At 48.3% G+C, this 15,551-nt stretch overlaps 1 protein-coding gene across 2 annotated transcripts in view; it reads left to right on the forward strand.

Moving 5' to 3' along the window:
- Positions 1–15,551, forward strand: part of jakmip1 (janus kinase and microtubule interacting protein 1) — a 30,611-nt gene that overhangs the window by 14,323 nt on the left and 737 nt on the right. The window contains exons 6-21 of one of the 2 annotated variants that reach the window (XM_060062504.1): positions 442–555; positions 1,278–1,424; positions 2,603–2,794; positions 3,263–3,322; positions 5,041–5,169; positions 5,545–5,673; positions 6,656–6,739; positions 7,668–7,730; positions 8,293–8,391; positions 9,469–9,570; positions 9,661–9,714; positions 9,816–9,881; positions 10,340–10,408; positions 10,851–10,928; positions 12,905–13,114; positions 15,311–15,376. In XM_060062504.1, coding sequence (XP_059918487.1) covers positions 442–555; positions 1,278–1,424; positions 2,603–2,794; positions 3,263–3,322; positions 5,041–5,169; positions 5,545–5,673; positions 6,656–6,739; positions 7,668–7,730; positions 8,293–8,391; positions 9,469–9,570; positions 9,661–9,714; positions 9,816–9,881; positions 10,340–10,408; positions 10,851–10,928; positions 12,905–13,114; positions 15,311–15,376 — 1,662 coding nt within the window. Of the gene's footprint in view, positions 1–441; positions 556–1,277; positions 1,425–2,602; positions 2,795–3,262; positions 3,323–5,040; positions 5,170–5,544; positions 5,674–6,655; positions 6,740–7,667; positions 7,731–8,292; positions 8,747–9,468; positions 9,571–9,660; positions 9,715–9,815; positions 9,882–10,339; positions 10,409–10,850; positions 10,929–12,904; positions 13,115–15,310; positions 15,377–15,551 lie in introns of those variants that run through there. The other variant, XM_060062502.1, reaches the window with a different exon arrangement.

Consider the following 15,551-nt stretch of genomic DNA (forward strand, 5'->3'; position numbering starts at 1 on the left):
TCACAATGAACACACAGCACATAAACACACACGAGACATTGGGTTGTTAGTTTGTCGAGGGCACCGATGGAGTGAGTGAAGCCCATCCCAAAGTACAAGACGTAGTTTCACCGTGCCTTGTTTACAAATTAAATATGAGAATATTCACACACACACACACACACACACACACACACACACACACACACACACACACACACACACACACACACACACACACACACACACACACACACACACACACACACACACACACACACACACACACACACACCACTCAAACCACTCAAACCATCCTCTGTTTCATATTAACTCCTCCTCCTTGTCCTCCCGTCCAACACCGCGCCACAACTTCCCACACCACCCCAACCCCCCCCACCCCCCCGTGACTAACCCCTCCTTCCTCAGCCGTTGATGTCCTCCCCCCCCCCCCTCCCCCAGGACGCGGAGGAGCGGGACCTGCGGCGCTTCCAGCTGAAGATCGCCGAGCTGCACTCGGTCATCAGGAAGCTGGAGGACCGCAACGCCCTACTGGCCGACGAGAGGAACGAGCTGGTGAGGGCCGCGCACGGGCACACTCTCTCTCTCTCTCGCTCTCTCTCTCTCTCGCTCTCTCTCTCGCTCTCTCTCTCGCTCTCTCTCGCTCTCTCTCTCTCTCTCTCGCTCTCGCTCTCGCTCTCGCTCTCTCTCTCTCTCTCTCTCTCTTAGACACACATGTGCCTACGCACTTACATGCACGCACACACATGTGTACACATGTACATACACAGATACCTTCACATACACACCAAAGGAAAGCATGCACACACATGCACACATACCTACTCAAACACACACACATGTGCGCTCGCACACGCATATGCAAGCACCCCTACACAATCCTACACACCCACACAAACACAACATCTACAAACTGACACACGAATGTGCTTGCCTGGACATTTTTGTGTACCAGACAGATTGTTATCACATAAACTGCAGACAAACGTGTTCGTAGCAGACACAGGTATGTGGTTAGTGTACGTGCATGTTATGCACCTGTTGTATAACCAGACCAAAGGTACACAAACACACACAGGCTTACATTATTTTTCTCTCTCTCTCTCTCTCTCTCTCTCTCTCTCTCTCTCTCTCTCTCTCTCTCTCTCTCTCTCTCTCTCTCTCTCTCTCTCTCTCTCTCTCTCTCTCTCTCTCTCTCTCTCTCTCTCTCTCTCTCTCTCTCTCTCTCTCTCTCTCTCTCTCTCTCTCTCTCTCTCTTCCCCCCCCTCCCCCACCAGCTGAAGAGGGCCCGCGAGGCCGAGAGCCAGGTGAAGCCCATCTTCGAGAAGAGCAAGCGGCTGTCGAAGAAGAACGACGACATGCTTCACACGCTGCAGCGCATGGAGGAGAAGCTGAAGAACCTGAGCCGCGAGAACGCCGAGATGGTGAGAGGAGCTCCGCACGGCCCCCCGGCCCCCCCCCGGGGTCCGTCCTCCACGTCTGCTCTGCACTCTCTCTCTTTTTTCTTTGCCAGGAATCGAGCTGTAGAGGCGTATGTACAATGGAAATGTTTTCACATTTGAATGGAGTGTGCTCATTCAGCTTGATATATATATTTTTTACCGTATTGGCCCTAATATATGACCAGGTTTATTTCCTGGACAATGCATCTGAAAAAGTGGGATTGTCTAATATTCAGTGTCCAGACTTTTAAAGGTCAATATACATTCACAACTTCCTGGTAATAAATAGCTTTAATTTGACCGACTCCATCTGGTTCTATGCTGCCTCCCTTCCCCCATAAGAGCTGGGCCCTAACAGTTATCGCATTATAAGTGAAAGAGTTTTTCTTTGCTCTCGACTCTGTTGCGGTGCGCCGGCAAGGTCTCAGGAGAACGACACAACGTGTCGTTCTCCTGAGACCTTGCCGGCGCACCGCGTTTGTAACAGTGGCACACACTAGTAGACAGCTAATTGCCGTCACTAATTATGACTTAAGTTCCGCTCACTTCCTATCCTACGAACGCTTGGATTCTGTGATGGTTTGTTCCCCCCAGTGACTGTCTGGTGTGTGTGCGCACCCCTCCACATCTCTCTCCTCTCTGGGAGTGTATGGACGGTAGAGCGTCCCCGATGTTCTTATCCTCACCACTCTGTTTTAATAATCAAGATTTTCAAATAAGATGATGTTCTTTTAATAAACATGATTTGAATCTTAAAAATATTTTTTCAAAAATGACTCTTGAAAAAGTTTTTTTTTTTATATTAGGTTCAATCCGGTAATCAAGAAACAAATTTCTTTCATCACATCTTTCATTGTTTTAGTTATTTCTTCTTTTAATCGTTTCAAATTGACTAAAGAAGAAATTATCAAAATGATTATTTAATTATTGAATTTACATTTAATTTATTTATTTCATATTATTTCTTTAATTTAATCTGCACTTCAATTTATTATTTTACTTTTGTTTTTTTACTTGCAAGCTAGCATTTTGTTTTCTCAAACATCTTGAGGAACTTTTCTTTTTGCTGTCTGTGGGAAAGTGCGGTACCTAGTGGCCACTCATGGTAATACCTGAGCAAAATAGACGGTACAATCTAAATGAATGTCTGTCCATTGCAGAAGGAGAAGGCCGCATCCACCGCCTCCTCCAACTCCTCTTCGCGCTCCCATTCCCAGCAGCCGTCCCATCACTCCCAGCTCAGGCGACCCATCTCGCTGACGGACTTAAGCCACGCCCACGAGGAACAGGAAGTGGAGTTCCTCAAGCTTCAGATTTCCGAGCAGCGCGGCGTTATCGACGAGCTCACGCAGGTATTGATACCTCATGATCAAGACAATCAATCAAGACGGGGTGAGGTAGTCTGTGGCCCCTGGCTGTTCCTTTCGAGCCATAAGGTGTCAGCATGCTCAATAATAAAGTAGACCGGAAATTCTCTTGGCAATAAAAGTAAGTGTATCTGCAGGTTCTTGGTTTGAATGCAAATAAGCATGCGTGTGTGCATGCATGTGCAAGTGTGTCTCTGTTCATACACTGTCTTGTTTATTGTAGCATCTTGAGGCAGATTATTGCTATAAGGATGCTACAACAGCTTAATTAATTAGGCAGTGCTAGCTATCGACATTTGTAGGTCGTAAGGGTTGGCAAATGATGGTCATTAACTAAACCAGGTCATTAAGGACAGGCATGGATGGTTATCTCACTAGATGAGGTGTTATCATCCTGGCAGTGGTAGCCTGTAGGATGCTGGTGTTTATGGTTGTTGTGTCTCTGCTCCTAAGGAACGTGAACGACTACTGATCAACAAGAAGAACAAGAGGAAACCCCTGAAACCCACTAAGGTAAGTGTGTGTCTGGCTGTGTTTGTATGGGTTTGTTGTGCGTGTTATGTGCGTACATGTGTGCGTCTATCTGTCTCTGTGTGTGTGTGTGTGTGTGTGTGTGTGTGTGATGTGCGTGCGTTCGTCTGTCTGTCTGTCGGTGTATGTGTTTGTGTGTGTGTGTGTGTGTTCACAAACTTTTTTCCAACCCAATATCAGGTGCACCGGTTGTGTTGGTAGTGTGTGTGGGAGGATATTTGTTTTACACCGTCACTCACACACGCACGCACACACACACACACACACACATTCACCCGAGCGTGGGTGTTGCCGAGCAACCCTCCTGTCTGTGCTGGAGATATCATCTGATGCCGTCTAATAGGAACAGCGTGCCTCATTTGGTCTAATTGGGCTCGGGAGAGAGGGAAATGACAGCATCTCACACACGCACACGCACACACAAACAGGCACACTCACACACAAACAGGCAACTCCCATCCAGACACGCACTTGTAGGAAGAGGTTTCTCTGCGGTGTTTCTATACATTAACTCTCGACAGGGAAGCTCTTTCATGCTGAGATAACGACAATAGTTCTGCGTTTGTTTGAGCCAAAAGGGCATTGTTCAGATGAGGGGGGCAGTTTCACAGACTTTAATTGCAGAGATTGTTGTGTTTGAGTGCATTTTCCAACGATTAAACGCTGGGCATCAGGGGAGAGGGTAGGGGACGCCCCGTGGCGTTGCTAGGCAGGGGGAACTCTGGGGGCTGCAAACAAAAGCTTTCTCCTCCTTCCTCCAGACCCACTGTACCTCCCTCTCTCCGTGTGATCCAGTCTTTGGTTTGTTTCCAGCTGATTTCTACTAATTCTGGTCAAGTCGCACTCTTTTACCATCAGGAGATTCATACGTTTTAAAGGAGAACTAAAGGCACTGGACTATGGTGAAGCTGTGTTTCATGGCCTGTTCTCGTTGCATGGACGCTCCTTGGGAGACGACACTTCAGTGAGGCGTCGGGTTGAGAGTGAGCCATAGAGCAGCGTTCTGTGGGCCCTTGAACGTCTTGTTGCGCTCCAGAGCTCATCACAGAAGGGCCAAGAGGTGGGGTGATTGATCTGTCTGGGGGTGGAGTGGGACTCAACTAATCGCTGCGTCTGGGAAGCTCCAGTACAGATCGGCACCGGGAGCTCTTTCACTCTCTCGCTCTCTCGCTCTTTTTTCTCGCTCTCGCCAGTCTATTCTCAGAATGCAGGAGTATGTGCTGCTCACCCTCTACTTTTCGGCTTTTATCTGCCTGTGTGCTCTGGTGTGTCTATACTTCTCTGGGTGCCAGGAGATGACCTACAAACACGATGGTAAGGACGTGGCAGAGGTGGTGGTTGTTTTTGTTGTGGTGGAGAAAAGGAGGTGAACCCAGATTGAGAAGAAACAAAGAGTTTGTGGAGCATAGGTTTTTAGTTTTTTTTAAGTTGTGATGCTTCCTCTTTGTTCTCGTAGGGCACGGGTTTGGGAAGACAGGTGGTGTTCTCATTGCCCTTGATTGACTTTTTATGGCTTTCTAATAACTTTTACAACCAAGCAGTAGAGGTTTTTAAATTATTCGTGTTTGACTGTTCAGCATTATTTAAGGGCAATATATTTAATTTTATAAATTCTCGATCTCATAATTTCCTTTTATTTGTATCGTTCAGTTGATCTTTGCGAGTCCTGTTTGTAAGTGTGATTCTTGTTCTCCCGACAGAGGCATGTTGTGGAGACATATTTTGGATTTGACGAGGAGTCGGTGGACTCCGAGACCTCCTCGCTGACCTCCTTTAACACGGACCTGACCGACCGGACCCCCGCCACCCCAGAGGAGGACATTGAGGAGGTGAGGTCATCGGAGGGTCCCCTGTACCCCCAGTAAACTCCCACCGCAGGGACCGTTGCCTACAATGGGTAGCACATCGGAAATTGTTTATTGGCTTAAGTAATCTGTAACCTTCGGACATTTACCAAGGTGTGACATCAGCGGGCGCCGCTTCGACCAATCAGATGCAGCCTTTGCACATGAACCCCGCCTCCCTTACAGGGGGTGCTGTCGTAGAGTTTTGATTGACCGATAATTATTACTCAGTGTGTGTGTGATTTTGTGTGTGTGTGAGTGTGTGTGTGTGTGTGATTGTTGAGGCTGGTGCAGTGTGTAGGGATAAAGGTATAGCCTCTCAACTTACCGCCGTTTGTCCCCCCCCCTCCCCTCCCTCAGGGCGTGTCCCGGGAGGAGGCGGAGCTCCGGTTCCGCCAGCTGACCCGGGAGTACCAGGCGCTGCAGCGGGCCTACGCCCTCCTGCAGGAGCACAGCGGGGGCTCCATGGACGCCGAGCGGGAGGCCCGGGTACGCACTCGGGGCGCACACTTAAGGGCTGACTATGGTCCCACGGTCCCGCAACGCAAGGACCACGTAGACGCTTCCACGCCGTCGTGAACCGTTATGCTTTATGGCGTCGGGTTTTAGTAAGCGGACCAATCGCAGCCCTTGCGGCTGCGTCGCCTCGACGGAAGGTTACGGTTTTTGGCAGGCGCACGTTGGGCCCTTTTAGTGGACGCAAGGAGGGTCCGCAAGGACCTAAGGGGTCCGTAACCCCCTTGCGTTGGGTGACCATGGGACCATAATCAGCCCTTTATAGAGTCCTCTGCTCTTCCTGGTTCTGGATTCAAACTATGCGTGTCTTTATTGAGCTTGTGTTACGACAACAAACCACTGAGGTCTTGAAAGAAGCATCAAATGTGTCGTGTCCCCAACCCACAGTACCGGTCCTAACCACAGGGGAGGGTTACAAAGCATAGCATTTGTTTACAAGAATAGCAAATATGAAAGAAATTAAGGCAAAGCCAAACATATCTTGCCTTCTGAAACTGATCATCGGTACTAAATCAGAACATCAATATGCTCAAAATCACTTGGTCCAAAATGATCCAGAATTGAATTCCATATTTAGTTAAGAAGAAGTGGGAGAGGTATCCTGAGGAAAATGCTGCTTGATGTTAATCACAAAAACGTTTTTATTTACTCATACTTACAAAAAGAGTAAGAACTTTTTAGAAAAGCGTGGGCATTCGCCCACGCTTTTCTAAAAAGTGTATTTTCAGTCGACTGACTGGTCCACTAATATCTGGTGTGACAGCCCGGGTTAAAGCCCCACGCAGCTCTTACTCAGCCCTGTACCATTGTAACACCATTGGGTGTGATAACACTTACAACTTCAGACAAAAGCCCTATTTGTTGCATTTAATCATTTGAATCCCACGACGCCAAGTGTTCCAACAGCCAGTCCGTCCTCCCCTCTGATTGGCCGATCCGTGCCCTCTCTCCACAGACGCGGGAGCAGCTGCAGGCGGAGCTGAGCGGCTGCCAGGCCAAGATCGCCGACCTGGAGAAGGCCTTGGTCGAGAGGGGGCAGGTAACGAGGAAAAGGGGCGGGGACTGCGGGTCTCCGGCCCCGCTCTCATTGGCCCTGCTCCTTGTCTGTCTGGCTGCTGTGCTCCTGGCCTGGCGCTATGCCGACAGGGTGTGAGGCGTCGTCACTGCGACATCACTTCCTTGCCCCCCTGCCTCTTCTGCGCCTGCATGCTGTGCATCCCCCCTATCCCTGTCCTTTCGTCCCGTTGGTACGTCTTTTGTTTCCCTTCCGGGTCCTTCTGGTGCTGTCGACCTCAGAGGAGAGAGCCAATGAACAAGATCCATACTGAGCAAAACCAAACGGAGGCATCGCATGAGAAACGCTATCGTCACATTCTATCTCTGGCCAGTCTGGCACGTGGACGTTGATCTGGACTTTATTTGACAACTTGACACTGTCTTGCCCAAACGTTGTTCCTCTCTCCTTGTTCTTCTTTCCTTTTGGTTTCTCCCTGTTCCCTGCCTGGTGCCTGTAATGCCTGCAGCAGCACCTGTTATGGTTCTGTTTTCACACCTCCACCTGCAAAGGTCTGATTGGACGACTGGGACCGCACGTTCTCTACCCTCTGTGATCACGGTAGCGCACGCGTCTGGTCCAATAAAACCTTGTTGTACCTCCTACTTTGTTCCTGTGTGCCTGTGTGTGTCTTGTGATCCTGTGTGATTCACTGTGCATGGTTTCACTGTGCATGTGTTCAGTGTGCATGTGTTCACTGTGCGTGTGTTCACTGTGCACGTGATCAGTGCATGTGTGTGTTGGAAGACGGGCTGCTCTCGCTCTGCTGTACCATGGTATGTTTCTGGTTTCATCACATGGGTGGCTCCCATGTCAAAGCAGCACACGCATCACTTTTGTACATTTATTGTTTTGAGTTTGTGGTTGCCATGTTACTGTTGAACACAATATTTCCTCATTCTTCTGATGGCAGGACGCCAAATGGGTGGAGCAGAAGCAGTACTTACTACGGGCCAACCAGGACTACCACGAGAAGGTAGGTGGCTGTCCCGCGGCTGGAGCCGGCTGATGGTTATACCAAGCACCTCACAGCAACACAGTCAAACCTGCACTTCCGCTGCCGACGTTACTTTTGTTCAGAGTCCCACATCAGGCCTCTGACAAATCCACCCCGTCACCATCCTCCCACAGATGTTTTATCCTCTGAACTGTTGAACAGTTTGAGCTGGAGGCAACCGGGGAGAGTCTAATTTTAAACAAAAGTCATGGCTGTATTTAGAGGGTGACAAAGAGCCTGTTTAGGGACGAAGCTTGTTTTGGAACCTGCCTTCTTCTCCATTCCTCATCATCAGCTATGGGCTAGTAAATCCACTCACTCAACAACATGACAATTAATTTCCCCACTGATTGCATGCATCCTGTATTCTCTGGGATTAATTTGATTGGTTGAATCGTTATATAATCATTTGCCTACACAAGAAGTTGACGTCTGTCTGTCTGTCTGTGGGTGTGTGTCTGTGATTGTGTGTGTCTGTGATTGTGTGTGTGTGTGTGTGTGCGCGTGGTTGTGTACGTGCGTGTGTGCGTGTGTCCTCCAGATGTGTGTCTCTCAGCAGGCGGAGGCCCGTCTGCAGGCGGAGGTGCAGGACGCCCGCGACCAGAACGAGCTGCTGGAGTTCCGCGTGCTGGAGCTGGAAGTAAGGGAGTGCACCACTGTCAAGCTGTCACCAGGGGGCGACAGCAACAACCTCCCGCCTAGACGCACCACTTACATCCAGTGACCCATACGACTATATAGATTCCTTATGCAACACCACAAACATGATTTTTTTTTTGGCATCCATGTTTTTTTCGTGTGTGTTCATATAAGCACAACCCTCCCCCCCCCCCGAACAAACTGGAATCGTACGCTGAATTTTTCCTGTTTTGAATGAGACGTTGTATTGCTGCAACATGTACGGTGGTGCATGTGTGATTTGTTGTGTTGCGATGAAGATGATTCTAATTTTTCAATAAAACAATAAATGTATTTAAGTTCACCATTCAACCCCATCTTTGTTCATTTTGTCTCTCATTTTGTCTCTCATTTTGTCTCTCATCCTTGCATGCGTGATTTATTTTCCCCTCCCTGAAGTGTCCAGAGTTTGTCCTGGCACGGTGTGTCTATGGTCATTAGTCGTACTGTATGTGTGACACCATTTGTATACTTTTATTCAAAGTTTAAATCTCACTGCCACTGAGGCAAAATTGGGTAAACCATGATATTTACTTGGAATCCCCATACAGTCGTGCATATTTAAATAGTACTATCCTTCAAACAATAATTGCAGCAAAAGTCCCTTTTTTTTATGTGAAAGTTCTATTTCTGGGATGTTATGGATCTGGAAAAACCTATAACCTTCAAGAAAGCTAAAGCAAAGAGGACCTAGTAACCCAGCAGCCCCCAGACCCTCCTGTGTAGCATGAGCTCCACCACCTCGTCTCTTTTGGTTGAGGCCTCCCATTTCAACGTGTTTTCACCTGCCTCTTTATTTTGCCAGATCCTGTTTATTTTCCCCCTGATACCATGTGAGTACGATCCATCGTTTTAAAATTTCCTGTCTGTTGTAAATATGTCATCCCCAGCAACACACCTCCCCTCTTACCCTCCCTGGTGCATTAGCAGCTTGCGGCATGAGGTGCTTGTAGAACCCTACTCATTGTGATTGCACGTTACGTTCGATGAGCCGCTGAGCGAGTGATGCTAGTGGACTGACCGTGTGTCTGTCCTACAGGAACGGGAACGCAGATCTCCGGCCCTTAACCTCCACATGTCTAGCTTCACTGAGAACAGCAGCAGTGCTTTGCAAACCCACTGCCACCAGGAAGGGGTGAAGGTGACTCCCACTCACACACTGGTTTAAAATGCCAACCCAATGACCCATAGAGGAGAAGGTAAAAAAACATGCTTTTGACGTTCCACGTAGGACCTGATAATTCCCGAGCTGATGAAGAAGCTGGATATCCTGGGAGACAACGGGGTCAGTAGTTCAACTTGTTACGTGTGCCAGAAGTATCTATGGCTCAGCGTATATTCTGTGTGGTATGAACACAGCTGGCTGTCTGATGTGCGGTTCTATAGAATCTGCGGAACGAGGAGCAGGTGACGGTGATCCAGGCGGGAACGGTGCTGTCACTGTGTGAGAAGGTGAGGAGGGATGCAGACTCTGGACTCCTGGGACTGCTCTGCCCCACTGTGCACGGTTACGTCACTGCAAGCGCTAGATTCATTCAGCATTTTATTATTGTCAGCGATTACACTGAATTCAGATAGATTAAGCTGAGGTCAAACACAGTTCAAAGTATATATATAGAAATATTTAATATTTATTTATATAATACCTATGGCCTTCTACCTCACATATAGGATGGTTTTCATTCCACCTTGCTTCCTCTCCTCCTGTCCTCCCTCCCCTCTCCTCTAATGTCCTCTCCTCTACCTCTCCTCTCCACTCGACTCTCTCCTGTTCACTTCTCTCTTCCAACTCTCCTCTCCTTTCCTTTCCTCTCCTCACCACTCATCTCTCTCTATCCTCTTCTCTTCTCTCCACACCTCTCCGCTCTTCTCTTCTCCTCTCTTCTCCTCTCCTCTCCCTACCCTCTCAGTGGCTGAAGCAGATAGACAACACAGAGGCAGCCCTGACCCAGAAGATGAGCGATCTGGAGAATGACAAGGTAGTATGTGTTTTTCCCTCAATCTCCTCTGTATCTCTAACAACATGGCTGCTTTGTCTTACCAGAATAGGAAAACTATTGAATTCTGCACAGGCCTCGTACTGCTTTCTATATATATAGATGAAGTGGTTATTTTCTGTATGTAAAGCTCTGTTGACAGCAATCAATACGATGGCCCTCAGATTCAAAATGGTCAACAAGTGCATCTCTTTCAAATGAATCCACGACATGATTATTCACGATAACCCACACACTTCGTGAGCTGTTTCATTCATCCATAAATACTCTTTAGGTTCAACTGTACACTTGAAACCTCTACCAACAACAAAAGAGCAAAAAAGGGATGTACATATGAGGACTGTAGGGTTGGCCTTATCTCTCTGTGTGAGGTTGTGCCATCAGGTTATACAACAGGCTTGCTTCATTTGATGTGTTTTGGCAGGAGCTGTTCAGCAAGCAGAAGGGCTTCCTAGAAGAAGAGCTGGACTACAGGAAGCAGGCCCTGGACCAGGCCTACATGGTACGAGGCTCTAGGACTGTATACCCCACTGCTTAAGGTTCACAGCTGCTGCTGAAACATAACGTGGTTGTGCAGAGGTCTGAGCATGACCAAGCTGGACTACAGCAATAGAGAACTCCAACTTTTAGCGCTGAACGTGTTCACCAGTGTTACTCAAGAGGTAGAGATGCCTCTTGAAAACCGTGGTGATGGAACAACACTGCTTGAAAACAGAAATGCCACAAGCATGACACCTTATATGTTTTGGGGGACCCATCTTAACATTCAACCGCATCTAATTAACCGCAACATTCATACTGCAATACCATGTTTTGATACTGCATCTTCTAACCTGTGACAGGCTCTGGGTGAAACTATTGAGGATGTACTTCTGAGCTGATTGACCCAATACACTGTAGAGACCTTCAACGATCCCATACAAAATACACGTTTACATGGCACAAATATAAATGTCATATGAATAGATTTATATTTCACTGAAGGCAAAATATAAATGGACGGCTAAAACAACATACAGATGCTGATGATGTTATGATGAATGATAAGGGAATATCTAATAATACAATAAATGATTAATATTGTAACAGGCGAGGGTGCAGGAAAATGGTGGTTATACACAAACCAGGCAGGGCTGACAAAAACCTTGAGTAAAAGCACCCAGTCAGAACCACACTAATCTGGGTCTCTGGAGCGAAGGCTTAGACCTGGTGGTGGCAGCTGGTAACTAGCCCTTCACACAGTGACCATCAGCATCGCTCCATGGTTCTCATCACCTGGTTTGTTGTGTGGTCGGCACTTGTTCCACCTTTATGGTGCGTTGGTCAGACCCCAGGGGCTCCGTAGGGCTACTGAGCCATACAAACATTCAAGGTAACTCCACTCCTGAAGGGAAGGTCAAATGGTTGCAGTTACCAGGGAAACAGGTTGTTAACATGAAAATGAGGTGGAACAGTGATCTCCATATCTACCATGGTCACAGTGGTTTGTGTTTGTGTTTGTCTGTCTTTCTACTCCATATGTGCACACCTGTTATTATTTTGTGTGTGTGTGTGTTCGGGGGTGTGTATGCATATATATGTGTGTGTGTACACATGTGTTTGTGTGTGTGTATTTGTGTGTGTGTGTGTCTGTGTATACGTGTGCGCGTGTATACTTGTGTGTATGCATGTGTGTTTCTGTGTGTGTGTGTATACATGTGTGTGTGTGTATACATGTGTATGTGTGTGTGTATACATGTGTGTTCTGTGTGTGTCTGTACATGTGTGTGTACGTGTGTTCTGTGTGTGTGTGTGTGTGCATACATGTGTATTTGTATACATGTGTGTGTGTGTGTGTCTGCGTACATGTGTGTGTATACATGTGTGTGTGTATACATGTGTGTGTGTGTCCGTGTGTATACATGTGTGTGTGTGTGTGTGTGTGTCTGCGTACATGTGTGTGTATACATGTGTGTGCGTATACATGTGTGTGTGTGTGTGTGTGTATTCGGTATACATGTGTGTGTATACATGTGTGTGTGTGTATACATGTGTGTGTGTGTGTGTGTATACATGTGTGCGTGTGTGTGTGTGTGTATACATGTGTGTGTGTGTGTCTGTATGTGTGTGTGTGTGTGTATACATGTGTGTGTATACATGTGTGTGTGTGTGTGTATACATGTGTGTGTGTGTGTATACATGTGTGTGTGTGTGTGTGTGTGTATACATGTGTGTGTGTATACATGTGTGTGTGTGTCTGTATGTGTGTGTGTGTGTATACATGTGTGTGTGTGTGTGTGTGTGTATACATGTGTGTGTGTGTCTGTATGTGTGTGTGTGTGTATACATGTGTGTGTGTGTGTGTGTGTGTGTGTGTGTGTGTGTGTGTGTATACCTGTGTGTGTGTATACCTGTGTGTGTGTGTGTTTGTGTGTGTGTGTGTATACCTGTGTGTGTGTGTATACATGTGTGTGTGTGTGTGTGTGCGTGGCGCTGCAGCGTATCGAGGAGCTGGAGGCCACCCTGTACAGCGCCCTGCAGCAGGAGCAGCCGGGGGGCCGCGCGGTGGCCGAGGCCCTCAGCGAGCGGCAGAGGGAGGAGCTGCGGCTGGCCGTGGACAGGCTGCGGCGGCAGATCCTCAGGCAGAGCCGGCAGTACGACAGCCAGATCCTGCAGGAGCGCATGGAGATGCTCCAGCAGGCCCACCAGGTGAGGACCCCCCCCCCACCACCCAGCAGGTAGGGTAGGGGGCCGTCCCGGGAGGCTGAGGACCCACCCCCCCCCCTCCACGGGTAGGGGAACGTCGCGGGCTCGTAACTGGGACGGTGCCTGGCCACTGCTCCAACGCTCTGTGTGTGTGTGGGTGGGTGTGTGTGTGTGTGTGTGTGTTTGTATATGTATACGTGTGTGTGTGTGTGTGTGTATATATGTGTGTGTGCATGTATACACTGTACGTATATATATATATGTGTGAGTCTGTGTGTATATGTGTGTGTGTGTGTGTGTGTATGTATGTGTCTGAGTGTGTGTGTTTGTGATTGTATGTGTGTGTTCAGACACACAGCAGGGAACCATCCATATGCCTCAAGGTGCTCAGAGTTTACAGATATCTCTCCTCATCCTGTCGCTGGGTTAGGTGGCTGAGTCTTACCGGATGGAAGTGGATTAGAAAGAGGAGTGTGTGTGTCTGTGTGTGTGTCTGTGTGTGTGTTTGTGTGTCGGTGTGTGTTTGTGTGTGTGTGTGTGTGTGTGTGTCTGTGTGTGAGGGAACCATCCAAATGCCTGAGTTTAAAGATATCGCTCCTCATCCTGTCAATGGGTTAGGTGGCTGAGTCATACTGGATGGGAGTGGATGTGAAAGAGAGGTGTGTGTGTGTGTGTGTGTGTGTGTGTGTGTGTGTGTGTGTGTGTGTGTGTGTGTGTGTGTGTGTGTGTGGGTTTCATTGTTTCATTTTGTCTTATTCCCACAAACTCCTCAAGGAGGCCGTTACTCATGTGTCTTGTTTATTCATCCACTGGATCTCACATCCATCACTAAACCCTGGACTTTCATTCACAAACCTCACTGCTTAACTTAACCTCTTAAACGCTGACGAAGCCAACCACAGAGCACTAACCCAACTCACGCTTGTTTTATCCTGTTCTGGCAGATAAACGCATCGCTAATCACTCACTAAACATACATCAGGTCTCCTGAGTCCTGTGCATCTCTAGATGATTATGTTTGTCTTTGAACTCTTCTACCAACCCCCCCCACGCCCCCCACCCCCCCCCTTCCTGCTGGGGAGCGTTTTAGAAACTCCTCTCCCAATATTCCCCTAGCATCACAGTTTACATATCCATCCCTCCTTTGATGGATGGCTCGATCGCTGCGGCGTTTCCTACTGAAGCTGCATCGCGATTCTCCTCGTGTTGCTGAGCTCTGCTTTAACAGCCAAGCTCAGCACCCCCAGGATTAAGATGCTGTTTGGACACACACGCATACACGCGCACACACACACACACACACACGCACACGCGCACAGACACACACACACGCACACGCGCACAGACACACACACACACACACACACACACACACACACACACACACACACACACACACACACACGCGCACAGACACACACACATACACAGACACACACCTTCACGCAAACACCTTCACACGCACACTCGTACCTGCAATCGCACATGCACACACACACAATAAGAAAGCCCGTTTACAATGCTAAAACCACCCTTTTGTCTTGCTAATTCCTACGGCAGTCTTTCTATCGACTTGGCACAGAGATATTCGCTGAGGGTGGCTAAACAGGACAGAGATACTTGTCGTATAGCCAGAAACACTTTGGAGGTTGATCACCGGCCAATCGCTCCCCTGTGCTTTGAGAGAACCAGCCCTGCCTGGAGCCTCCTGCTCTGGGAGTCCCTTCGTCCTCCTGTTCCTCGCTCCCCCGGCCACGAGCCCTGGCTGCCATGGGGAACAGTGGACAGGAGGGGGTTTATGATTTCTGCCAGTCTACTGATAGCAAGTCTTTTCTCTAGCTAATTAATAACCGGTTGAGGGGGTTTAATTCTCATGTCTTCAGAAACAATGGGTTCCCATTCCCCGTGGCGACCCAACACACACCCACACACACACACACACACACACACACACACACACACACACACACACACACACACACACACACACACACACACACACACACACACACACACACACACCTGCTGATGTGGCTGAACCTAATGGAATGTGAATTGGGTTCCAGAGGACATTCATGTGTTGATATAAAATATATATATCATGTGTTATTAACGTGTTCTGGTTCTAGTACACATACACAAACGTGTTGATAAAGCCATGTAACCATAGTAACCCTGTTGGTCACATGTGCCTTGCAGAGAATAAGGGAGCTGGAGAACCGCATCGATGGGCAGAAGACACAGATCAAGGAGATCGAGGAGAAGGTACGCGCCGCTCTGTCTGTCTGTCTGTCTGTCTGTCTGTCTGTCTGTCTGTCTGTCTGTCTGTCTGTCTGTCTGTCTGTCTGTCTGTCTGCCTGTCTGTCTGTCTGTCTGTCTGTCTGTCTGTCTGTTTGTCTGCCTGTCTGTCTGTCTGTTAGTCCCGGTATTACTGCCGAAC

This window comes from Gadus macrocephalus, chromosome 10 (assembly GCF_031168955.1).
Source record: "Gadus macrocephalus chromosome 10, ASM3116895v1".
NCBI lineage: Eukaryota > Metazoa > Chordata > Actinopteri > Gadiformes > Gadidae > Gadus > Gadus macrocephalus.